The 27679-nt window shown below is 34.1% G+C and overlaps 2 protein-coding genes across 2 annotated transcripts; both read left to right on the top strand.

The window, feature by feature from the left end:
- Positions 1–5339: 5339 nt before the first annotated feature.
- Positions 5340–16215, top strand: LOC123551373 (four-jointed box protein 1-like). The gene is made up of 5 exons (XM_045340257.2): positions 5340–5681; positions 11267–11440; positions 12062–12233; positions 13433–13606; positions 13999–16215. Exons 1-5 carry the CDS (start codon positions 5438–5440, stop codon positions 14393–14395), a joined length of 1161 nt encoding a protein of 386 aa, XP_045196192.2. The 5' UTR covers positions 5340–5437; the 3' UTR covers positions 14396–16215.
- Positions 16216–16355: 140 nt separating this feature from the next.
- On the top strand, positions 16356–27679 carry LOC123551374 (uncharacterized). Its single transcript, XM_045340259.2, has 7 exons — positions 16356–16676; positions 19181–19436; positions 22533–22696; positions 23182–23526; positions 24364–24522; positions 25913–26046; positions 26638–27679. The coding sequence occupies exons 1-7, from the start codon at positions 16610–16612 to the stop codon at positions 27163–27165; spliced, it is 1653 nt and encodes a 550-aa protein (XP_045196194.2). The 5' UTR covers positions 16356–16609; the 3' UTR covers positions 27166–27679.

Raw genomic sequence — 27679 nt, 5'->3', positions numbered from 1 at the left:
CTATATCATAATATTAACATGTCCGAAACATTGATTCTAATTTCTCTTGGGTAATGATTACATTTTACTCGGACTTTATCATAGACTTCTTGTGTAAAATTTTTAACTTTAAAGTAAAGTCAAAGTATAAAAATCATATAATATTTCAATAAAACTTTATAAATTTGTAGTTTGTAGCATCATCTGTGAAATGTGCAGTCAAAATTATTATTTGACTTCTGAAATAATCTGATATTTATTTCTAAAGTCACTATTCCTTCATTGTAAAAACATTTCGTTTTACCCAAGTGGAAACTGGCAGGTACTTGATAATGCAGCTCTCTGACTGGTCAGTTAAAACTCCTGATGTCATGATAAAGTTATGAATGAACACTAAAACTTTAGCATAGCTAGAAATTCTATACTTAATAAAAGTTTACTGTAACAGTAAGTTTTTTTGCTCATTTATAATTAATATTTTTTTAAAAATCTCTTGACTATGTGTTTTGATCAAATAATTGTGTATAATCTCCATATTCTACCGAAAGCCACTTAGACGGATTGTTTTTCCCAAGTACCGATGGGAAGTTTATACGGTCATTTTGCTAAGCCTATTAAATTCAATTTATCGTTATATCTAGCTTTTGACACTGAATCAAGATCATCACAATGCTTAAAAGACATGGTTAATTTGCGAAAAACAACTTTAACACCTGTTTGAACGGTAATAATCAGCAGAAATTCTTGCGATCGGCAGCTGATTTCATTATAGGAGATATCGCCGTGATGTCACGCATTTACACCTGTTTATCTGGTGGTGGGTAAAACGAAAGTTTTTACATCGTTTGTGTTTGGGATCGGAATTTTTTATTTTTAATAACTTTTTCACTCGTTTATGGATTTTCAAAATTCAAAATATTTTGAAAAACTTACGATTTTCATATTTTCTTATTCAAATATCTTTTTTTTTAATGAATAACCGTTTAAAATGACATACAATTTTAATAGCGGCGTAGTGATGTTCAAGATATTTAGAAAAACACTTTACTTTGCTTCCATAATTAATCCATGATATTATTTCGAAATAATTATTAAAAGTTATTGATAAATTGCTTGTATATAACCTTTCCATTGATAAAAAATCATTGATATGATTTGTGTTTTACGAAAATTTAGGCCGTTAGAAAAACATCACTGTTTCCAAAAAACATGGACGCTCGGCGTTTGCCTACCTGATCACTGACTTATCAGTTCTTCAAAATAGAAAATACAACGGATTTGTAAACAAACACGATCTCTCATTTAGGGTATACGTAACTAAGCGGTTGTATTACCCGTAGCCAGGCAGCCATTTTCTTTGTGACGTCATGCTGAAGCCGAGAATTATTTGGTCTCAGATCCTCCCTCGACCTACATGACGGTACGTTGATGTAAAACAAGCTGAAATAGCACGGAAACGAATTAACAGTGCTATCAATACTTACGTTATTAATCATGGTGACCGTTACATAAAATATCCAGACATTACAGATCTCCAAGTGTTTGACAATGACGACACTCAACTCTCACCAATTGGCTTTGACATCATGCTGAACACAATTTCAGGAGCGATTTATATTTTCCACACAACAAATCAGTCTGTCTCTCCCTTGCAGTGACTAATCAGTTCGTTCGTTCAGGAAATTAAGCTGTCTACAAAAAAAAAACTTGAACTCTTTAGTAAGTACTGTCAAAATTGCTTACTGACTGATTAATTGATTCATAGACTGACTGATTAAATAATTTTTTACAGTTTACTGTTTTTGTTTCAATACATGTCCATATCATAACTGGGTTGTCATCCGTGTGTTAAACCGCTTGGCAGAAGGTTCTATCATCTTTCAAGAACCTTTTAGACGAAAATCTAACATAACGTTGAACTTTTGAGACCGACTTCGGAGCAAATCAAATTAAAGTTTAACACTATATATTTTATCAATCACCAGTTATGATGGAAACTTTCATGTCAAGCATAAAGATAAAGTAATAAAGAAGATATGTAGAGCTGTTCCTTGCACATAGATTAGTTATGCATCCATGTAAAAAGACGTATGGTAGTTAATCTGCCTCAGTAAGAGCTAGTCATGTAAAAGACGAGTTTATGACTTTCACCTGGGCTCGAACCCGAAACCATCGACTTAACTACATGACTTTACCCCCTTCTTATCAGATAACGTGTTGGAAAATAAACAAACAACAAAGCTTAAAATACTTACAGCAGTATACTCCTCATCTGATTGTTTTATGGAAAAATCATTGTGCTTGCAGTAATTATTTTCATGGACAGATAAAAAGCTGACACTGTGTTCCTGTCATAGACCAGTGTCAATGCCTTTGAATTTTATTTAGATATATAGGTCATGGAGTTTGTTTCCATGGTAACATTAATTTAGTTCCAAATATCAGTATTGTCTATTGAAAAAAAAACAGAGAGCATAGTTTTAGTATATAAGAGCCAAATTACCATGTATGAAAGGAAATGGAAAAGTAGGTATAGAAAAACAACCTACCACATTTGTATTCGAAAATGACCGGAATAATTTATATTGCACCCTGCTAACTTACACGTAACATAATGGCGTCGATGACGTCATTTAAGCGCGACAATGTTCTATAGCATTTCCGCGGTGAATAATTAATTATTTTGGAGTGACTTTACCATTATGTATAGGTTATAGATCATTTATTGAACTTCTAATGCAATTAAGTTTGCCGAAACGGAGCGTAGTGTAGTTAAGGCAAAATTTAAGGTATTAGATGCCTAATAATAATGTTAACAAAATGGCATTTGCTTGGTTTATTATTAAAGGTGACCGCGTTTCGCACTGTTTTGCAATTTTTAAACAACTTTTACCGTGCCGTCTTTATAAATTTTGTATAACTTATGGTATTTCCTCAAGCTCAAGTAGAGACAAATTTCAAAGTGATGGCCACTATCCAAAACGTTTGCAGAGAACTCATTTTACCATTAATTTTAATAAAAGAAACATCAAACTATTGGTAACCAATTGTAAAACACAAAATAAAAATGTCAATATCATTTTTTCTAGGGTGCCTCAAGTAAACGGATTTAATGAGACAGAATTCTAACTTCAACATTGAAAAAATAAGGTCGAATCCTGTGTTTCTGTTTTGAGTTTTGCTTACTTCATTCAAAAATAACCTTGGGGCAGACGTAAAACCTACGTAAATTTCTTCCAAGATATGTAATCTAAAGAATGAAAGCAAAATAGAGAACTTTTACCGCATGTAACTCAATATTTTTAAAGATGTGCATATCTACACCTTCTGTTTAAGTAGCAAATTCACTTTGAACAGCAAGAAATCGCTTATCAAATTTTTTTTTCCCATTTTTGTACAATAAATCAATTATAAGTCTTAAAAGAAATAAAAACTTACTAGCAAAAAAGGAAAATAAGGGGAAAAAAACTTTAATCCCAGTAGGGCTTGAACCTACGCCCCCTGAGAATTGCAGTAAAAGAAGGTTTATCGTAGGAATTGAATACTCTTCTACTAGGCTTCATATACCTTAATGCGTTAGAAGTTCAATAAATGTATCTATAACCGACGTATAGTTTAAACGCCCCATTTCATTTTACTGACAGGTTAAAGATGAACCTGCATTAAAATGAAGCTAAAGACATAATTTGATATTTATTTGGTCCGTTTATTACATAGACACATTGTTTCTTGTATGCAGTCCCTGTTTTGGTAATTGCTCCGCCTCCTCGAATATGGGAAATCTATAACAGGCGGAACAATGAATACGCATTATTTTGAACTACTTCATGATTAAGTGGATCAAATTCTTCAGTTATGAAACAATATGAAAATAAGTTGGTTACTTTTTTGAAAATCCCTCGCTTGTCATTGGATAAAAACGATGTTTGAACTATAAGCATCAGATGTGACATAGGTTAAGGATTTTGTTTCAGTAAAATGAATATACATACGCATTTAGTTTATCGTAAATCCTCACGTTAGTTTCCGGTTGGGTATGCGCACATACAAATATTGAGGTATACCATCTCCTTAACAAAAAAAGAAAGGAAAAGGAAAAAAAAATAGGAAAGAAAATAAACATTCATATGGTTCATATGAAATTTACACAAAAACAGCGACTTAATTTATGTATTCTAATATATGTACATGCACTAATCCACTGTAGTCTCGAAAAAGTAGTACCTCGCTTGATAACTTAGTCTCCATATTCATATGCAATGGCAGAAATATTCATATTTTAATCACTGGTTGCATACGCTATGCTTTATCAATGGGATATAAGGTCAAATCCTGAAATATAATATATTTTCACTTAACTGACCTCCAGAATGACCCTGACCTTGACAGTTCATATTTCCAACATCTTTGTAAGCTACTGTATGTGTTGTTGAAAATTATAAATTGATATTGTATGTTTAAAATAAAACATATAATTGAATTGAATTGAATTGAATTATCCTGGCCTCTGTAATTATAAAGTTAAGCATACACTTGTCGGATGTTCTGTAAATATGAGGGTGTGTTTGTTCAAAATTGAATCTAATATCTTGATGGCCCTTTTGGATTTAATAAATTTGCAAGAGATGATTTTGACAACAACATTTGAGCCGCGCCGTTAGAAACATAGTGGTTTTGCAACCAGTATGGATCCAGTCTGGTCAGGATTCATGCTGTCCGCTAACGGTTTCTCTAATTGCAATAGGATTTGAAAGCGAACAGCATGGATCCTGACCAGACTTCGACTAAACCCCAAATTTAATGCAAAAAATAATTTCCCTAAAAATGTTTTATGTAAAAATTGTAATAAAACACCTCAACAAAGAAGGGCAATGTTTACATATAAAGGCATGATAAAAGTCATTAGAATATGAGCCGTGCCATGGGAAAACCAATATAGTGGGTGTGCGACCAGCATGGATCCAGACCAGCCTGCGCATCCGCGCAGTCTGGTCAGGATCCATGCTGTTCGCTAACAGTTTCTCCAATTCCAATAGGCTTTAAAAGCGAACAGCATGGAGCCTGACCAGACTGCGCGGATGCGCAGGCTGGTCTGGATCCATGCTGGTCGCACACCCACTATGTTGGTTTTCCCATGGCACGGCTCATATAACTTTCCGTCGCGTCATTTAAGTTCTAAGCTGGTGTATGTTTTAGTCGATTGATCTTAATGTAACAGGTTTATATCATTCGTTCAATCAGACTATAATTTCCTTCGTTCTTATTACACTTTTATTTGCTAGGAGCATTCTTTTATCATGGGTGACAAACAATGGAAAGTCTCAATTTAAAAAAAACAAAGTTAGTTAGTTAACAAGAAGCTGACGCGTTCCCTTCGGCAATTTTTTTTAGTTAATCATGTTTTCGATTTTATAGTTGAATTTACAGTTACAAGCATAAGATAGATAAATTAACAAATATGAATAGATCTCGGATTCTTCAACCTATATTTTTTATAATCGTTCTTTTCTCGGTACTGGACTTCTATAGAAACGTTAGAACAAACAGAAATGAAAATAGATCTGTTGTTAACTATAGTGTGATTCAAACAAGTAAACGCAGTAAAATTGGAAATGTTAAAGGAGACATCGGACTAAATGATTCAAGTCTGACAAAGAATGGAATATTTTGGTCAGACCTAGCCGAAACATTTGTACCAAAAGGTAAATCGCTATCTAGAATGGTAGAAATTTGAATCTTTTTCACCTAAAGTTCTTGATTTAAACAAACATGTATCAAATTGTTGCATCTGTCTATTCTTAATTTAGTTTGTACACATGTCATACATATTCTCATCTTTCTTTAAATTGTAGGTATTTTTGAAATGAAAACCATTATTTAGTTAGTTTATTATTAGATAAAATGTAGATATAAAGAAGTACTCCAGCACATCGTTATATCTTTTACTCATTTAAATGTCATGAGATAAAAACTGTTTTAAAAAAAAAAGGGATTTTAATGAGTGAAACTACAAAAGCTTTGAATTCATTACTTGTCATGAACAGATGTTATCATACCGAGATTGATATTGTTTTGTTAAGATACGTTTTATGCTTAAAACATCTTCATATAGATTTTTATTTTAATTTTTCCTCACATTGTACTGATTTGCAAAATGAAAACAGTACATTTAACAAAGAAATAAATCCACAGTGTGGACCTGTGATCAAGTATGGGAAGCCATTGTGGACCTGTGATCAAGTATGGGAAGCCATTGTGGACCTGTGATCAAGTATGGGAAGCGTTGCTGTTTCTGTTGGTTACATGTAATATATCTGTTAATTTGGCAATAAAACAGATAGAAACCCATTGCGGACTAACTGTTTCCCACTCACTGCTGATTTGTTTAATCCTGTTATGAACTAAACTTCATACGACCCGTTTTGACATTCTTTTAGATTTTAATGAAATTTGGATATATCTTAATATGTTGAGATAGACCCTAATATTTTCAACGATAGAAATACATTAAATAAAGTCTAGAACTTGATTTTTAAGTCCTTGAAATAACAAAAAATATGATTTTACAAATACGAAATGTATTAAAATTGTGTTTATATCAATAACGGAAATTTTAATATTTAATATAAAGCTGTGATCCGCAAAGAATGACAACTCTTGCCTAAGGCCAGTACTTTTAAGCAGAGATATCTATTAGTGTACTTCCCTTGCAATTAAACAATTGAGTGGAAATGGAAAACGGTTTAAGACACAATATCATACCATTTTTGCACAACAAAAGCATTTAGGAGTTATTCATATGTGTTTGATTTACCTTTTTAAACCTGCTTCATATGATTCTGTCAGCTCACTTACATGACTTAGGGTAAAAAAATAACTTTTAACAAGCCGATTATAAAATGTTGTATCATAGCTCGGTGTTTTTTCTGAACAAATTTGGTGCAGGTAATTTGTATTCACTGAGTACAGGGTGCGGTAACTAAAAGTGTGCAGGTATTTAATACCCGCATGCTAGTTACCACACTGTTGGATAGGAAAGTATGCCAGCGTGTCTGAAACAGTAGACAGCGAAGTGTATTTTATTGATTTTCTGCTCTAGCATTGGATTTATTTTACCTTGGCTTTACACATTTGTAAAGCAAGGATTTTAAGTACTCACTGAACTGCTGTATATGGCAATGTGGAACGCCTACAACTACCATATATGGATGGCTATGATACAAAACAGAAAGAACATTAAAACCCTCGGGTAAACGATTTATACTCGGGGGCTACGCCCCCTCGTACAAATCGTTTACCCTCGAGTTTCAATGCTCTTTCTATTACAAATACCAGTAAAAAAACAGTAAATATTTTATAGCGCAGATAACACAGTTTTGCTTGTATCAAAGCACTATTGTAATACAGAACAGGTAGCATTAGTAAAGATGCAATCATATTGATCTCTATTTCCTATGCCTATAATATGAACAACCTATATTTTTCAGAAATTATCAAATATGTATATCCAAAATACATGTAATTACAGGTTTCCTAAGCCAATACATTGTGTCGTCATTTTGGACTTTTGATTAGTCCTTAAGAAGAAATTATACCGGATTAAAGAAGCTTCAACTTTTAATAATTATTGTCAATTTTGCGTTCAAGGGTGGAATGTCCCTAGAGCAACATATCATAATTATATGTGTATATAAATCACATCTTATTCGGTTTGCACGAGTGTGTGTGCTAGATTTGGAGGATTTTGTCATATAAATTTTCGTATGAGCCGTGCCATGAGACAACCAACATAGTGGATTTGCGACCAGTATGGATCCAGACCAGCCTGCGCATCCGCGCAGACTGGTCAGGATCCATGCTGTTCGCTTTCAAAGCCTATTGCAATTAGAGAAACTGTTAGCGAACAGCATGGATCTTGACCAGACTGCGCGGATGCGCAGGCTGGTCTGGATCCATGCTGGTCGCAAACCCACTATGTTGGTTTTCTCATGGCACGGCTCATATGTCAGAAACGTTTTACAACAGTGTTACCGCTATCACAAGCTACGGAAGGCTTTCACAAAATCTTACCACAGATCGTCTGAGTGAAATACAACACAAACCTAAAAAAATTCTTTCACTTGGTCTTACATATCTTATATACTATGGGGTTGTAAATTATAAACTACGGACAAATAAACTTTATGCTAAGCATTTGTAAAATATGTTAACAAATCACCTCAAGAGAATATATAAACGATGCAAAATTTGTAATGCACCGTGCTTGTTTGGTTGGTAGCAGACCCCTCGACGGTTTGCTGCTACGCCTTGCTACTTGATGATGTAATAAAAACACAAATGTGAGACTCTGTGATGATTTTCGCCTACAGGGAGCAGATTTTTTTCTTTTCTTGTCACTTGCCTAGTCGCACCCTTAAAACATTAAGCGCTGTCTCCCCTGCTGTCTCCCCTGACTTCAGACAAGTTATTGAGAACATGAGTGTACTGATACCTCAAGTTGACTCTATTTATATGTTTTACCTCATACAGGCCTGTATTTTGTCACTAATTTTACAGCTTATCTTAGCGGGTAAATTATTTTATACTATACACTACCTAGTAGAAAATAGGGTAAGTGTTAGGCTGGCATGTCATCAACATATTTTAACAATCAGTTTCCTGTATACAGGCTATGACCATTCTAAAACGGTGTTCCAATTTTCAACATTCTTTGTGTCCGTTTTTATATTATGCAATATGTTATGTATATAATGTTATTAGTAAAGGTATGAACTGGTTTCAAACATTAAATTGCAACAATATGTTGCGTGTATTATGTTATTAGTAAATGTATGCATTTGTTTTAAACATTATGTTATTTGTAAAGGTATGAACTGTTTTTAAACATGGACGTGCAACAATATGTTGTGTATATTTTGATATTAATAAAGGTATGAACTGGTTTTAAATATTAATTTGCAGCAATATGTTACGTATATTATGTTATTAGTAAAGGCATGTACTGGTTTTATACATTACCGTGCAACAATATGTTGTGTATATTAACATAAAAGGGAAGTAATTAAAAAAATATATTGTAAGTGAACAAAAAAAGGGATCTGCCTAATAAAAACAAGAGCGCCGCAATGCAGAGTAATATGCACAAAGCAAAGTCATATATGACCTCTGACCCCTAAGTTTGACCTTGACCTTGAAGTGAGTCATCCGTAAAATGCGCCTTGCACGTCGTCTCGGTGTGGTGAACATTTGTGCCAAGTTTCTTTGGAATCCTTCAAGCAGTTCAAGAGTAACAGAGCGGACACGAAACAAACTGATATGACCTTTGATCCCTAACTTTAACATTTACCTTGAAGCGAGACATACAAAACATGCGCGCTGCACGTCGTCTTGTTGTGGTAAACATTTGTGTCAAGTTTCTTTGAAATCCTTCAAGGGGTTCAAGAGTTACAGCGCGGACACGAAATTGCTAACGGACGGACGGACCGACAGACGGACACTGGGGGTATAACATAATATGTCCCTTCGGGCGTATAGTAAAATGCTTTCTTGTCGCGATATCGACATATACTGTTATTATACCCCCACAAAACGACGTTTGGGGGGAAAATAGGAGTGAGCTTGTCGTTAGTACGGTCTGTCTGTCTGTCAGTCCGTTGGTTTTCATGGTTTCCGGATGATAACTCATGAAAGGCTTGACCGATTTAAATAATTTTTGGTACACAGGTATAACATCAGAAAATACAGGTCAAGTTCGACTTTGGGGTCAGTAGGTCAAAGGTCAAGGTCACAGTGACTCTAAACAGTTAATTGGTTTCCGGATGATAACTTGAGAACGCTTGGGTCGAGGATCATGATTTTTTGTACACAGGTGTAACATGATAAAATACAGGTCAAGTTCGACTTTGGGATCAATTGGTCAAAGGTCAAAGTCACAGTGACCCTGAACAGTAAAACAGTTTCCGGATGAAATCTTGAGAACGCTTAGGGTTAGGATCATAAATTTTGGTATACAGGTGTAACATCATGAAATACAGATCAAGATTGACTTTGAGATTAGTAGGTCAAAGGTCAAGGTCACAGTGACTTGAAACAGTTAAACGGTGTCCGGATGATAACTTGAGAACGCTTGGGTCTAGGATCATAACTTTTTGTACGCAGGTGTAACATGATAAAATACAGGTCAAGGTCGACTTTGAAGTTATTAGGTCAAGGTCACCATGACACGAAACAGTTAAGCAGTTTCCGGATGATAACTTGAGAACGCTTGGGCCTAGGATCATGAAAATTTATAGGGAGGTTGGTCATGACCAGCAGATGGGTCCTATTGATTTTGAGTTCCAAAGGTCAAAGGTCAGAGTGACCCGGAGTATTTAAACCTTTTCCGGACAATAACTTGAGAACGCTTGGGCCGAGGATTATGAAACTTCATAGAGAGGTTGATCATGACCAGCAGATGACCTATATTGATTTTCAGGTCAGTAGGTCAAAGGTCAAGCAAGTTCAGCCTTGAAATTGGCTTAGTTCTGTGACAAGGCCATATTGTGGGGGTAAAATTCGTCACTACTGTGACAACTCTAGTTCAATTAGGTTTTTTACTTTCAAAAGCCCCCCTTTCGATTTTGCCTATCTGATTTAGATGAGGCTATAATTAATTTACCAATTAAAGTACTTCAAAGAAACTTGAGCCCAGTATGACATAGTTTGTAGGTGGTAATGATACGAATGGCACATTGAAGCGTTATAACCTTATATGATATAATTTTCAGTTAATCTCACAATTTGTACGTAAATTCCCACACATTCCAACATGAACCTAATCAGACAGTTTAAGAAAATAAACAAAATCCTTAACTTCAGATAGGCTAATTTATCATTGATCAGTTTCCTCTTTCAACATAAAACGCGCCTTGTCGACATAATTATGTATACGTGTCAAGCCATATCATTCAGAGAAAGATAAAAAAAAAACGCACTGCTATTTTACAATATGTATATGAGCCGCGCCATGAGAAAACCAACATAGTGGCTTTGCGACCAGCATGGATCCAGACCAGCCTGCGCAGTCTGGTCAGGATCCATGCTGTTCGCTAACGGTTTCTCTAATCGCAGTAGACTTTAAAAGCGAACATCATGGATCCTGACCAGACAGCGCGGATGCGCAGGCTGGTCTGGATCCATGCTGGTCGCAAACCCAATATGTTGGTTTTCTCATTGCACGGCTCATATGGTAAAATGATAAGGAGTATTGCTGTTCGATTAAAGACATATTCATTATGTTTTGTTCAAGGATTGACACTTAATGACAGCTTGAAACTTGTGGAGAGGCTTAGAAGCAAAGTTGTGACATCTCTTACACCGGGTACTGTAACACTGTGCGGAAATTCTAAAGGCGGAAAAGTCATTCTAGAAGATGGAACAATTATGTGTGCAAAGTATAAGAGGAAGTGGCGGTCGGTTTATGGTAATACACGGTGTGAAATCAAGAAACAAAGCCCGTTTGGCAATGAAACACATGGACGTGTTTAAAGTCAAAACCTCGATTTCAGCCACTTTTCGCTATGTTTGATAATGTAAACGCGTAATTATATACAATGAAAAGGGTTTTATCAATAAATCAAAATTAGCACTTGTATTAGTATAGAGTTTGACAATTAATTTCAAACTGATATTAGACTGTACATGTTTGTAAGATATGCAGTTGATATACTATGTTATAGTGGACGGAACTTGACCCCGAAGGTTGACCTTTGCATTATAATACATAATGAGGCACAACCTATTATTGAAAAGGAGTGTACGTAAAACACGAGCTACACGAGAAAAATGAAATATAAATTAGTGTAAATATAAATTAGTGTATTTGAAGGTTTAACTGATCAAATGTAAGTATATATACTTTGATACTGCACTGTATACAAACTAATTCCATATAAATATACACGGCTAACCTAAGCATCCTTGATTTCTATGATGAAATAATCTATATGAATAATCAGCCTAAGGTCAACCATCGCGCGGTCAAGTTGCGACTACTATAACATGAAAAGTAAATGCTTGAATAGAACATGTTTTTATAACACAGCCGAAGCACTGGCGTACTACTTATCCCGTCTTCTGCGCTTGGACAACGTACCAGAGGTGATTCTTGCTTCAACTGACCCCTACTCTGAACGTTGGAAAAGGGTAAACATAAGTGCCCTTTCTTGGCAAGGAAACGAGACCGTTGCGTTGGTGGCTTGGCAAAGAGACTGCAGGTCAGAAACTTGCATGGTTAATACTACTTTAATTTGAACTAGAAAATAAGGAGAAGATGGCAGATAAGTTCTTATGTATTTGCTGATATTGGGTGCAGTCTTGCCTTTTCATTAAGAAATAATGCATGGAAAAGTCGTGTTTGAACGTTATCTAATACACGAAAAAGAGGTAATATATCCGTGAAAATATTTCACGAGGGCGTAGGCTGAGTGAGTTGTTATGGCGACGTATTTCCGTTTTGAGTGTATTAATTTAAGTAAAACACGATTTTGCTATATGTCTACTATTCTAATTTGTCCTTTATCTAAAACAGAAAATTAAATGTAGTGGCGTTCTTTCTTGGTTGCAACAAAAACATTGACGTCATCGCCCGTTAACGTGACGTCATTTTATTGTAAGCATGCTTTTAACAGGAACAATCATATGAGAATAATACATTACAATGAAGACTCTTACAATGGGTGGATTACATAACTTTTATTTAAAATGAACTATGCATGTACTTTAAAAAAACTTTCATAGCACCTATGACAGTAATAGTAAATAGCTGTAGTAAGGTCAAAACATGTTTGCTCAAAATTCTTACATAGGCTTTGCTCACAATGATGCTATGAAGGTGATATAATTACATATGTCTAGCTGAGAATGGTGCTATATATTTAATATATTAACACTGGAAAACTTTTCTGAAACGAGATATTTCCCACATCAGAGAATGGTCAAAATCAACTCATATCCAATTTTAGTAAGCAAAGAATATTTTAAAGCTGCTTTATGCAAGTTACTTTATGTCTCAGGTCATTTTTACGCACTTTTAGTCAGTTTAAGTCATTTATGATAGACGTCCACTTAAGCTGGTGCTAGATGGCACATAAGGGGCTGTAAATTTCATTTCCTCTAACGAAGAGAATCAGTCAAAGATGGTCTCCTATTACTTTAGTCGTTTGCATTCTATACTTCCGAAGGATTTTCTTAAGATTTTGTAAACAAATTCTTAGAACAGTGACTTCGTTCTCCTTTGGGATTACATATAGTTAGAACTAAACAACTTCCAAATAAGTCTCGGGATGCAATATTACTAGTATTTCTGTCCTTATCTTTGCTTAAAGATGGATCGTAACCAGTCAAAATGCATTCGGTGTTTGTTTTGTGTTTCATGTGTTTAAAAAAATAACGATTTTGAAACACCGCTTTTCAGGCATAAGACAATGATGCCACAAACAATTCGAAACGCCTTCCTAAAAGAAGAACCAGTCACAAACAGAACGATCCATACCTCAATTTCTCTCAAGAGAAATTCCACACTGACAGCTGAGCTTATTCAATGGGGAACCATAATTATTTTCGACAATTTGATTGGCCATTATGATAGGTAATTTAAATAACACCGTTTTTTCTTTGTTAGTGGCGTTTCATCAAAAACATTGTTACGTTAGCTACATAAAAACAGAAAGAGGTAATTTCATGGCACCAAAACAGTTACTGTGAAATCAAAACTTTTTATGTCGAACTAATTTTCGTGGGTCGTGGTTGTCTGCAACCATGAAACGTACGTAATTCAAACGAATCAGTAGAATTCCGGTGAAGTTATGTTCAAATGCCGACACCTATAAATTTACACTCCACAGAAAAGGCTGTTTTGGCCAAAACAAAGAACGTTCGTATCCATGTTATTACACTAATTCATCGTTACAGTATTTGACCGTAAATGAAATTTTGTAAAAAGAACAAAACAGGTTAATATAAATTGTTTTACTTTTTCAGGTTAATCCAGATACATAGAACCGATCAATTTAGTGGAACACGTAGTTTACATAACAGTATAATGTCTTCCAAAGGCAAAATATGGTTAATTGACCACGAACGTGCCTTTTTCTACTATCAGGAAAGATACAATATGCCACCGACGTACTTTTATAAGACCATTATTCCTTTCTATGATAAGATACTCAAAACAATGTGCGTGTTTCAGTCTTCATTAGTGGAGAGATTGCAGATGCTTTCTGAACAACCCTCGCCCTTTAAAAGCCTTTGGGATCTTGCAAGTTTACACGAGCCCTTAATGGATACAATACCAAAAGATCTGCGTTCTGAAGTATATGCTAAATTGTTCAACTTGCGACTCAAGGAAATAATGAGTTGGATTCGACAATGCAAATAAATTTAAGTGGTAAAAAGAAAACATTTTACCAATAACTCATTTTGTCGCTAAACCTTACTTCTCGTCATAGTGATATACATAAAGGTTCTCATGTGCATGTTAAACTTGGGAAATAGATTTTAGTTTTGCGTGCTTTGTTGGCAAATAAAACACTGTCTTGCGTTCAGACGAACGATAGAAAGTGTTTTATTTGCAAACAAAGCACGCAAAACTAAAGTTTATTTCCATTCTTACACGTTCGAATTACACCAGGAAGGGATACTAATCTGGAATAAAATGCGGTTTTTAATACGAGGGAGTAAATCGGAATAGCCAAAAACAGGTCATTTTGCGAATCGTGTTCTAATCGACAAGACAATACATGGTAAAATCCTTCTTTGTTTATATAAAAGACAATCTTAAAAGTGTTAGAATTACTGTTCGCGAAGGAGTCTGGAAAATATGATTTCTCGCAAGGTTTCTCTTAAGCACTTGACATAGGAACTGCACTATTATATTGCACAAACAGAAACTTTCAATTCTGCGACTAGCAAATATTAGTATTTGGGTACGAAAACAAACTGTTCAACTATACCTCAGTTTACATTCAGTGATTTACGATGCATTAAAGTTCTGTCCTAGTTAGAAGGTCCGGTCGAGCAGTACTAGTCTAATGGAGATATTATTTTCAGTTACTTCTGCAGAACCAGCAGTAGGTACCGGTATAGACTTACAAAGTCTGTTGAGATAAAGTAATCTGTAATTAAATAAAGTTTATTCTTTCTTCATACTGACACTAATATTTTCTCAGAAAACCCTATTCTTTCTAGGCTCGTTTCAACGTTAGAGTCAGAGATAAGAGATATTGTAAATGTTTTCAGAAAGTGCTATTTAGGAGGATTTTATGACAGGGATGTTTATTTTAAAGGACTCTTACGACTGTTGCTAATCTAGTACTGTAGGTACACGCGTATACGGACGAGTTAATGTGTGTATAGGAACACTTGGAATTATAAAATCATTTGATTCAGAAACACTATACTTGAAAATGTGTAGTTGACCAATGCACGCGTATATGTATGTGCAGGTCCATGTATGGTAAACCTTATAATTTACGCGTGTACGAGTAGATGTATATATGTGCACGTTTATTTTACGCATGCATACATATATAAGCGTGCTCTTTCGTTTTCTCGGGCACGTAGTAAAATATATACGGCGAATTGAAATTTTACAAATGCCCGTGTAAATACAAGGGCTTCAATACATACGCATGCACGTACATATATGCGTTTACCGACATATTAGCATGCGCACGTATATTATGTATACGAATGTATGAATACTTTTATACGTGCACGTGTTTTTGAAACGTTCGACTGGAATTATACACCATAGAAAAAATTCTTTGATTCCATGTCATAAATACCCACAAAGCAAAAAGATCGTGAGGTTATGTAAAATTTAAAAGTAGAAATAGATAGCCACTGTTCAGTCCCAATAAAATATCTTTAACGCGCATGTTATTACATTTTGTAATCGATTTGTATAATACAATTACATGTATATAGATTATGTATTTAAGGTTGAAAGAATCTGAGTGGGCCAATCAATTTCAAAGAGGAAGTATTTGCTGAAAAGCACTTCCGAATATAACCACAATGGTTGTATTGACGCGAACATAAATTCTTTATAATCCATTCAATATGTATACAAATAAAATCTAAGTAAAATTTAAACACCTTTGCCGATATGATAAATAATGAATTTACTGTAATGTTATATGTTTATGGGTCCACCATAAATATGTCATTCAAACTGAAGTAAAATATATGTTCTGAGCTGAGTTTATTTTTTCTTGTGTATATAGACGTAAACAAATGACTTTCAAACTAATTATCATGAAGCTACGCGATTCATTTTGACGGATGATACACATAAAATGAATGATAGACAATGGCAATGTGTTGTACGTACATAATGTATACTTACATTTTTTTCTAAACATTGGATTGATTACCATTCGTTATTTTAAAGAACTCATTTGTACTCATTGATATATTAATTAATTAATAAAAAACCTACATAAATGAATTTCAAATCGTATATACTACATGCAGTATTAAAACGCAACGTCTAACACTTGCAATTTTATGACCTCAATGTAATTTGTAAAACACACGCTAACGACAACGACATAAATTTTCACGATGTAGCATAAATTAAGCAAGGAAAATGAAATGTTCACTTACCCTATGGTTGCCGGTAATTGCGTTTTTGTGGACCTATCCAGTTCTACATGGTAAGTAACATATTTTCTTTACCTTCGATTGTTGCACAAAAGAATTATGGATGCACTTCTACTGCCTGTCACGTCTGTTGAATTTTGTTCGTCACATTTTAAAAGATTGTTGGTTCGTTGAATGGACCTTTGTTAATTTTGAGGTACTCTGCGTTGTTTGTTACTTTATAATCGCCAAAAAGACGGAAATTCTATATATATATATATATATATATATATATATATATATATAGAATATATTGTTATTGTTGTCTAATATACATATATTGTTGTAGATTATGTTTTTAGAAGATTAACAAGGCAATGTCCGATAATAACCCTTACCATGCTGGACACGATTGATTCTGCCTTTGCGACCAGTGTAGAACATGATCAGCCTGCATATCAATGCAGTCTGATCATGATCTGCACTGTTCGCTATTCAGTCAGTATCGTTTTGGTAAGCACCCCTTTTAACAGTTAATGGTACTGTCCAAAATGGAAGATGGACAAGTTCATTATAGAAATTTAGCAAGATAAAGGTTAAATGAATGTGTGAATTGTTTCAGTTCATAACTTGAACGAGCTGAATAAAATTGTATTTTACGAGCCTCTGTCTATTGTTCTTGTAATCAAAGGGTTCATTTGATTTTGAATTGAAATTATACGAATGTAATAATCTATGCATTACATACTAAACATAAATTCATTTATTTTGGTATTGAGATTGCACAGGTGTAATTCGTTATTAATCACACAAATATGTAAAGAAACTAAGAAGTAACGTCTTAACTTGGCTCCGATGTTACCTGTATAAACAAGAAAGTTATAAACAGTTATTTGATTTCTTAATTTCAAGCAAATATATTTTCTTTGCATCAAAGTAATTCAAAATATATGTAAAAAGCCTGTACCATTCTGAAGTTATTTGTCTGGTTTCGCTTTTGTACGATACAATTTCGAAAGGTCGGTGTTAAAGAAACAGGTCTTTTTCTTAGAAATCGATTTTCAGTTTCCTGTTTGTTGTCTTTTTTTTAATTAGTGCCTTTTTACTTCACTTTTACATTAATTGCATAATTTAAGATTTTTTTGTAGAAATAAGAAGAAAAAAAATATTTTTGAAAATTAAATGGATTACACAAATTTTGGTATAGACTATTGCACTTAAATACCTTTAAAACATATTTCGCTCGCAATATCAAATTGACAGACTAAACACTTATTGTGTTTTCCATGTGTGTTTTTCTATTAAGATTCGGACGAATAGTAGCCGAATTGTTTACATCCATCCAACTGTTAAAGAAACGTTATTTTTCGACTTTAACTGACAGATATAATTGAGATGAAGTCATTTAAAGACTTTTACTTTTGTAAGTGCGTATTTGTCATGGTCCACTGACTTGAGCTACACAGGTCACTTTACAAAATTAATAAACTATAATTAAAGCTGATGTTGTTGTTTTTTTTTATTTGTAGCATTTTCACTACCGACTTAAAAATCAGGTAGATTCTGATGGTACAAAATGTTTGTTTGAACGGTTGTCACTGAGACATTACTATTAATTGTAAGCCTTAATGTCTTACATAGCGTACTTTTGTCCGATAAAGGAACTTCTTTTTGTTTCTTATTCTCGCCCCGTCTCTTATAGTGAACCAGTACAGATATCAAGTTGAAACTTAAATACGTATATTTGTATGATCATAAGACAAGTCCACATACCAGATCCCATAACTTTGAAATTTGTTTGCAATTTTCATTTGAAAAAGTTTTCCAAAACTGACATTCCTTTCAATATTTCCAAAACTTACTCATGCATAATTATGATTGAAATTTCACACAAACATTTGAGATCAAAAGGTTATTTTAGACGCTAACTGTGCCGGTTATTTTGACATTTTTTTTTTTAATGTTTAACTTAGAAAATTTCACAAAAAGAAGTTTTTGAACATCTCTGAACAAATGGCAAGGTATTAGATTAAGATCACATATCAGGTCCCATAACCCTGACTTTGTTTGACATAATTATTTCCCTTTTTCACTTTGAAAATGACCAACACATAACATATTCATATTTCTAAAACCTATCCATGCAGTTAATCGCAACTTCGCACACACCTAAGTACTTTACATACGTTGTAAGCTGAACGGTTTTAGACAAAACGTCAAGTATTATAAGAATATCAGTGACAATATCATTTTAATCACTTTCACTGACCAAATAAGACATTTAACTTCAAATGGTACTTTTTTTCTTTTTTTTTTGAAGTTCTTGTGTATAATTTGTGTAAACAATTTGAACATCGTAAAATCATACTCCATTTTTATATAAAAATCAGATCTAGCTTTGCAAACAAAAGAAGTGAAATCCGGTACAGATATTTGTAAAAATCGATATAAGTATATGGTTTGTTAATTAGTTCATACATTTTAATTTAATTCACTTCTTGGTGATTTGTAGGCAAATAAGTAAATAAATAAATACACAAAATGTAAGCAAATCGCTTTAAGACTACTTTATTTGTAGGCCACCCAAGCCAGTTACCTGAGATCAAAGAGGCTACAGATGAAAAGAGTTCGACGTGTTATGGTACACTGAAACAGTTCCAGCCGTCATGTACCCATCGTCCTGGCACGGTCATTGGTGTACAAGCGGTTAAAGTCGGTGCTAAGAGAAAGTCATTAGGCTGCCCGGATAATGTTCCTGATGACGAACCCAGAAACGACACATGTTGCTCTCCAAACAGCACTACTGACTGTATCCAAGTCTTTGATTACATGAAGTAAGTAAACAAAGAAAGTTTTTATGATAAGTTGCTTTAATTTGTTTATATCAGTTGTTGCCGTTACTGTAAGTTAGTTTGAGCAGAGTGTTCGTTAGTAACAGTCTTTATTGTTTTTTACACTTGATTTTTCCTTTCTTTTAGCAGAAATAGTTCAAAGCAAATTTACATTAATTTTAACAGCTTTCAGAACTCCTCGGACTACAGGCGCCTACTGTAACCACTTATCTGAAATAAAAACATTTTAGTATTAACATGACTATATGTTTATCATTACAAACCATCAGCAATACATGTATAACATCTAGTTTTCAGTTTACAAACCCTGAATTTTGTGCTGTCCCGTCCGCGAAATCTGATGTCGAAAAAAGCTAAATTTGTCAATTTTTAAATCGCTGCAGAAGGTTCCCTGCAAATAATAGCCCAACTGCTACACGGTTTCTTACTTCAGTAACACTGTAAAATCGGAAAATAAGCTCAAATACATGTGCCATTCGTACCGCTTTTTTTCTCTGTCTCATTTTTTCTGATGCCCCTTTCAAAATGACAGCTCCGCTTTAAGCTAGCTCAACGAAGGCATTTATTCGCATCTGCAAGTCACTACGTCACACTTTCAAGATCAAGGCTACTCAACTAAATTTCACTCAATAACTGAAACTCAATTCTAGCAATTATCATTATTTTAAAGTACAAATATCCACTTCAATCCGTAAATTTTCTCTTGCTTGTAAATTTGACACTAACATTTGAAAAGTTTTTACTGACTCCTAAGCATGCGACTTTTTTTAGACTGACATACTGAAGTGATATAAGAGCAATGGGTGGGTGGGTGTGACCGTAGATTGAATGTTGAGGTTTTATTTTCATTTACTTTCAGAATTAAATTTGTATATTAGATTTTTCTATGTTCATATTGCAAATCTTATCTGTTTTCATAAAATGTTATCCATCGTGTTGGCAAAATCTAAATATGATGCTGTCATCGTCAAACAGTCAATGACATAGATAATTTACAAATGTTTGTTACATAGCTTCTGGCTGTTTCCAGTTATTAACTATGTTATTATCTTACTCAAATTATTTTGAAGTTCCTTTCTTCGGGGATTTCTTTTTCATCTTATACCTGATGGACTCTGGATTCCGACCCCATTAACCCTTAGCCTGCTGACGGCAAGTGATTCTGCCTTTGCGACCAGCGCAGATCAAGAATCAGCCTGATCGTGGTCTGCACTGTTCGCCGTTCAGTCAGTATCTTTTGGTAAGCACCCTTTTTAACAGTAAATGGTACTGTCCAAATTGAAAGATAAACCAGTCCATTTTAGAAATTTAGCAGGGTAAGGGTTAAAGACCAAATCGGTTTTGCACAATCAGGTACCCGTACCAAACACTTGCTTTACAGAATTAACTTTGGTTGTGAATTGCAGTTCGAGAAAGTTTGATCCCCTATGATATCACGATGGGACTTTTTGTCCGCTACTGCCGGAGATCTAGTACATTTGTACTGTTTAAGAGTTTAATGAACCTTAAAAATCGATTAGAAACAGGACATGTAATACGCGAAACAGCAGGTCAGCTTGCGCTATATAAAAGATAACTGGCTATCGACTTCTTAGAGGCGGAAAGGAGGAAAACATATTGGAGCTATTGTAACATATTTTTTCAAGAAAATCAAGGTTGACACAACATTTATCATTGTGACATTTATATTGGAAAACAAATGATGCAAAAACCATTTGAAGTTTTATATCGATCACCAAAAATAATGAGGTCAAGAACCTGTGACATAGGAGCAAATGTGAGAAAAAAACAAACACTATTTTGTTTAACACATAAATAAATACTATTTTATATTTTTTCTATCGTATATTAACATATTTACATTTTACTTTTGGAGCTAGACTTACAAAGTCTGTTGAGGTCAAATAATCTGTAATAATATTAATTTCTTCGTACCGACACTGATATTTTCTCAGAGAAGCATTTTCTCTCTAGATAGGCTCATCTGTTAGAGACAGAGGCAAGAGATATTGTAATTTTTTTCAGAAAGAGGATTGATTTTATGGCCAGATGCTTTACATTTAATGACTCTAACGACTGATGCTAGTCTATTTTAGAGCTTATTATTTCTCTTAGCATTCCCTCAATTGTTTTTGTATTTCTACAATTTAATGGTAATAAACACTAAATAAATTAAAATGCAATGTTTACATGTTTTGTAGGAATACTGCGTTTAAGGAACGTGGTTTTCCCTGTTGAATATTCATTCTTGCTCCACCTTCCCCAAGATCCGAACCTTTTATTTACTATTTCCCTTACCCCCCCCCCCCCCCGACCCCACACATTTATCTGTATTTTGAATATATTTATAATGTACTTGTTGTTGGATTTTTAAGCAACCCGTCTACAATATTTTTTTCGTTACAGCTTCTTTTTGTTGTGGGCCTACAAAGTACTTTGCGATACATGGGTCTATGGATATGTTTGGGGTGCTCCGTGTTTCCCGGAACACCTTTTATCTTTGATATTTTGCCAGTATTTACATAAAAGCTGAAAAAAAAAATGTTTTGTTTAAATTTTACGTTTTAAGATAATGTATACGGATTAACATGTCAAGAATTTTATTCTCGTTACTTAACTTAGTTAAGTCGTCAGTGCAGTTTTGAAGTCATAAAAGTACTCTTTAATCTGAAGGAATTTCAATCAAGCGAATTTAATTTGAGAGGTGATACCAAAAGTAAAACGCATTGCGTTGGAATATTTATTTTAGTGTATTTGACGAAAAACAATGCATTGTTTTTTAACTGAGATTACGTAATATGAGCCGTGCCATGAGAAAACCAACATAGTGGGTTTGCGACCAGCATGGATCAAGACCAGCCTGCGCATCCACGCAGTCTGGTAAGGATCCATGCTGTTCGCTAATGGTTTCTTTAATTGCAGTAAGCTTTAAAAGCGAACAGCATGGATCCTGACCAGACTGCGCGGATGCGCAGGCTGGTCTGGATCCATGCTGGTCGCAAACCCACTATGTTGGTTTTCTCATGGCACGGCTCAATTATGTTGTTGTTATTCATGATGATGATTATAAAATTTCAGATCTTTCATCCCTGATAAGTACAAGTTTCACACGCTCTGCTCGGGTTATCCCGAATGCTTCAAGTCTGCAGAGACTGTCTGGGCTCAATCAGATTGTGGCAATAATACAGTAGAGTACATGAAGTTTACCAACTATCAGTTCATGGAATTTTCCTGCATTGAAGGTTTGTTTAAGACTTTTTACCTCAAATTTAGAATCTCGTGACTGAATATTTATGCTTTCAAGCATTAACCGTCTTTCAGTTTTAAACCGAAGATGGAAATAATGTTCAGATGTAATATAGAAAGACTTTAGCAAATTTATTATTCAAACGTACATCAAGCGCATTTTTAGTACACATACTCTTGCATTCTTTCTAAATAAACAAACTACTCATCAACGTGGTTTAGCATCCATCATATTTTTCTGTTTCCTTAAGTATTAATGAGAAATGATTATACAGGTTATTATTTTAACAAAATATCTATAAATAGGAAAACAATTATTTTATAGCTTTAGTGTTATAAAAAATAATGTATGATAACAAATGCAACAGTTCTTTAAAAGTGTCTACCTTTAAAAACAGTATATTACATATACTTCTTATTCATTCGTATGATATGCTGATAAGACTAAAGCTGATGTATTTATTTTTTTCTTTAATTTCAGAGTCCAGAATTGGAAGTCTTTGTTCCGATAATAAATACAGTGTATTAGGCAATGGTTCGGCATTTTATTTGCACAGTCCTGAATATCCTTACAGAAACATTTCAGCTGATATAGATAGATGTATATGCCATGTTCAAGCATCATCTAATATCAAAGTGTACACTGTAGACTTAAGGCTATATGGACAGACACTCAGTATTGCCGATTCTGATAGCTTACATGTTTATGATGAGACAAATGCTACGATATTTAATGTAACTTCCACAATAATGGCTGAAGAATTATGGGTAACCTTTAACAACACTTCCAATGATAGTGGTGCCTATGTTTGGGTTGGTTTTGAAGGTAATAAATCATTGCAAATTTAATTTCATTTTATCAACAACTTCCTCACACGTTGTTTTATGATATAATGTTGAAGTACCCTTGATAACACTCCCGACTTGCACTAAATCAAAATATATTCTCTATTTAAAGACAATATGATGTTCAGAAATGGATTTTGTCTCCTGTATTGTGCCACATGCTTACCTACCTCTGATGTCATAAATAATATAACATAATAATTGATCATCATTAGTAAGCAACTATCTGTGAAAATATAACCTTTAACAGGTGAAAAAATCAAATTCATGAATTTATTGAACGAATGATCATGATCAATAGAGAATGAGAACATGGTATGACGTCAATGACTACTCTATGTTGTCTGAATTGAAAGAATTGTTGGATAGACGCAGTCATTCTAAGTCTTTTTATTGGTACCAGTTGCTCATTCAGAACACTTTCATGAATTCGATTATCTATAAATTACCTATGTGAAAGAGAGAAGAACGGGCTTGATGTTAAGATATTTTATCTTATCTTTCTCTATCTGTATTTGTATATGTAAATATCTGTTTCTCAAGCGTGTTTAGTCAGTAGATGTAGACATATTGATAAAAAATCAAACTGTATACAAAGGTAGACAAGTAGTTGTTAACAAATCAGCAAACGTTATCTCGTCTTTATCAAGCTATGTTTTGTCGCCGTTTATTCATACAATTTAAAAAATGACTTCTTTTGATTTTTTGTTGTAACCTCAAAATTGTGTTAAGGACTCACCTCTAATAAGAAGACAAATTAATTGCTCTCTTGACAAGCTTCTTAATATAGATTTCACTGTATAAATATTTATTTCAGCAATGAACCTCAGCACTCTAACAATAAGTTGCAAAGTGTATGGCGCGGATGATACAGACAATAGCCCCAGTCCGTCAAGTACACCAACTACAAATATGGTACCTATAAAACCAGTCCCACACACCACAGAGAGTCTTAGATCCTCGACACCAACAGGAGGTAACAAAAGTAGAGGATTAAGTGCTTCAATACAATGGCAAAAAGATATCTGTTTCAAAAACTGTTGAAAATCTGTTTCTATTTAACACACGGATTCCGGTATTTTCCGTAATTTTCTTCAAAGTTATTATACGTTTTTCATTTCTTTCGTCTCTGTTTTAGTACTTCTAGTAATCTACCGTAACCTACAACAACACGTCGAAATATTTGACTGATTAACATGATCACGGTTTAAATTGACAGAAAACCAAGTTGAAAAAGTCAAAGGTTATTTCTACTGAATTTTAATATATTATTTGATCCTCGCCGCTGCGGGTTCGAAACTTCGCATGTAATGTACAATTTCTTTGGAATGAAGAAACCATCCAACTAGCTTACTGAAGGTCGATGGATCTACCTAGGTGTCCATTCTTGCCCGAAATAATGCTCGGAGGGGTATCTTTGGTCTTCCTTTAACATCAAAAGCTGAAAAGATGCCATAAGATCTTTCATTGTGACGGTTTGAAGATATAAACTTAATTGAAACTCAACAAATAAATTAAGTAGTTATAGAAAATACCGGAATCCGTCTATTGGAATGTTTACTATAATTATACTATAAATGTATTGAATAGTGTGGTGCACTTATTTTTGAATATTGGATCGATAATTAAAGATAATTTATTTATCACCGATGCTATGAACAACTACATTAAGCAACGTTTTATCATCGTGATTTATTATACAAATATGTGTGAGCATTTTGAAAAGAGAAATACATAATATGTTATTTACCAGCCGCGGCAACATCTGCATGTAGATATAAAGTGGAGATGCAGGTTTTGATAGGTTCACTGCATTTAACCACAATTTCCGCCTTATAAACATTAATTATAACCTTAACACTTCACAGTAAATGAATACTGGCCATTGTTCTTACATTAGGAATAAACAATGTGTCCTTGTACTCAGCATTATTTCTTTAAGATTTGTTCACATTGTTATTGAATGTTAACTTCAAACATTCCGTCTTGTCTGATAGAATGAATATCAGTTCAGTCTTCGTTGGGTTTAGTTAATATGGTGCCTTTTTTTACAAACTGCATGAGTGCTTAAACATACATATACCGTATTTTGTTTTTAATAAGCTTTTTCAGATTCTTCTGAATTTAAATTTACATATCTTTCTCATTTTAAGTGTAGAAAGCCTTCTTTTGGTCTGACAATGTAATTTCTGTTACGCTTATAGAGATACCTTCTGTAATAGCTTGTAGCGAATGAGGATATATCGCACTTTTGCCACAGACCAGACATTTGAAAACAATGTTCGTCAAGTGGTGTCTAAATGTACATGTATGAAGGACAATACGAAATTCAAGTTTTATTATTAATATTTTACATCTTTTTGCAGGTTTTGCTCTTGGTGTTATCATCGGTATAACAGTCGGCTTGCTTTGTTTGCTAGTGATAATTTTAGTTCCACTATGTTACTTTTGTAAGCGGAAAACACGAAATCCGGATGGAAAGAGAAAACAATCATCTTTAGTAAGATATGAGCCGCGCCATGAGAAAACCAGCATAGTGGCTTTGCGACCAGTCTTTGCGCAGTCTGTTCAGGATCCATGCTGTTCGCTAACAGTTTCTCTAATTGCAATAGGCTTTGAAAACGAACAGCATGGATCCTGACCAGGCTGCGCGGATGCAAAGTCACTATGTTGGTTTTATCATGACGCGGCTCATATATTTTTACAATTTTAGTTTATATTTAACCTAAAAGTTTTATACGATTTACAGACGTTTAAGCTATTTTTAAAATCTGCTGATTGTAAGTATTCGGACGTTTATATAAAGAGACATTCACCATTCGTCTAATAAAATATTCATTTGAAATCATGCATGTTTAACATGACATTATATCATAGTTACTGTAGCTGAATCAATTTTCTAGATCAAATGATTCAAAGTTAAAAGTGTTGCTCAGTTTTATTGTATTTCTTAAGTAAAACGTACTTAAGTCAATTAACAATTTAAAGAATTTTCGTGAAATCGGGGCCTGGTCCTTGGTAAATAGAAACTTTGAGAAATTCCCTCAAATGGATGAATTCGTAATCCTTCAGTCGATTTGTTTTTCAACAGATGCATGAAGACAAAGAGTCTGAAATCTCTGGAACAACCCGGAAATCCTTCTATACTTCAAGCAGTCCTATGAATGAAAAGTTCAAGTCTTCAAATATACCGCAAAACAAAGTTGAACCAACACGTTATATTGAAGAACATGGTGGAATTAGAGCTAATCCTGTCTTACCAAGCATTGGACGATCAACAAGTAGAACCGCATCCGACAAAAGGATAGAAGGTACGCGATATCTACCTCCGTTAAAACCTTCAACGGTAGAAGTTATTAAATCCGTAAACGAAGAAACTGTAACAGAATATAAGCGTAAAAAGAAGAGTAAAAAGCACAGAAGTCACAAGCGAAGGCATGAGGAAGAAAACAATACACAAGAATCAGAGACAGACAGAGAACCTAAAACGGCGGCAGTAAATGGTAACGACACGGATTTAGATAAATACGAAAGAAGGCATTCGCGGAAAAGAAGACATCGTATTCACAGTAATACCAGTACACATAACGATTACAATGTTCCACATGAGGATAACTAATATTCGTTCACGGATGGTTTGAGACGTTTTACTCAGTGTGTGATGCACAAGTGAACATCTGACATTGACAACTGGCAAAAGAGTGAAACCATACGCAAGAAATTGTAGGAAAACAAACAGGCCTATCAGACGGATCATCCTGCCTTTTGTCTAGTATTGCTTTGTATGATATATACATGTATATGGTCTTTAAAGACGCAAGTGTTGAGCACGCATTGTACAAATTGTTACTTCTACATGAGAGAAGTTCATTTTTTTATTTTAAAATGGAGTGCGAAGGTCGCTTTAAGACTTTGTATTTATAAAAAAGAACCACCTTACATTTAAAAATGAAAATCATTTTCACAAAATACCGGTATGGAAAAATACTATATTAAATGCTTGTTTTGTATGAAACAACCGAACTAGCAATATCTACATATGAAAATTTTATTTGCTGTCATATTTGTTGAAAAATTAAACTGTAGGTTCTACTTGTTTTTATTTTTACGAATAAAGTCTTGTTTGATCGTAA

This window comes from Mercenaria mercenaria, chromosome 4, assembly GCF_021730395.1.
Source record: "Mercenaria mercenaria strain notata chromosome 4, MADL_Memer_1, whole genome shotgun sequence".
NCBI classification, from domain to species: Eukaryota; Metazoa; Mollusca; class Bivalvia; order Venerida; family Veneridae; genus Mercenaria; species Mercenaria mercenaria.
This window is presented reverse-complemented; position numbering and strand designations above follow the sequence as displayed.

Bases quoted from the DNA above. Each gene is read 5' to 3' on its own strand.
- LOC123551373 (XM_045340257.2), top strand. From the start codon at position 5,438: ATGAATAGATCTCGGATTCTTCAACCTATATTTTTTATAATCGTTCTT. The intron at 11,441-12,061 runs GTAATACACGGT...TTTATAACACAG, and splicing joins GAAGTGGCGGTCGGTTTATG to CCGAAGCACTGGCGTACTAC. The intron at 13,607-13,998 runs GTAATTTAAATA...TTACTTTTTCAG, and splicing joins TTGATTGGCCATTATGATAG to GTTAATCCAGATACATAGAA.
- LOC123551374 (XM_045340259.2), top strand. From the start codon at position 16,610: ATGAAATGTTCACTTACCCTATGGTTGCCGGTAATTGCGTTTTTGTGG. The intron at 16,677-19,180 runs GTAAGTAACATA...CTTTATTTGTAG, and splicing joins GACCTATCCAGTTCTACATG to GCCACCCAAGCCAGTTACCT. The intron at 24,523-25,912 runs GTAACAAAAGTA...ATCTTTTTGCAG, and splicing joins ATCCTCGACACCAACAGGAG to GTTTTGCTCTTGGTGTTATC.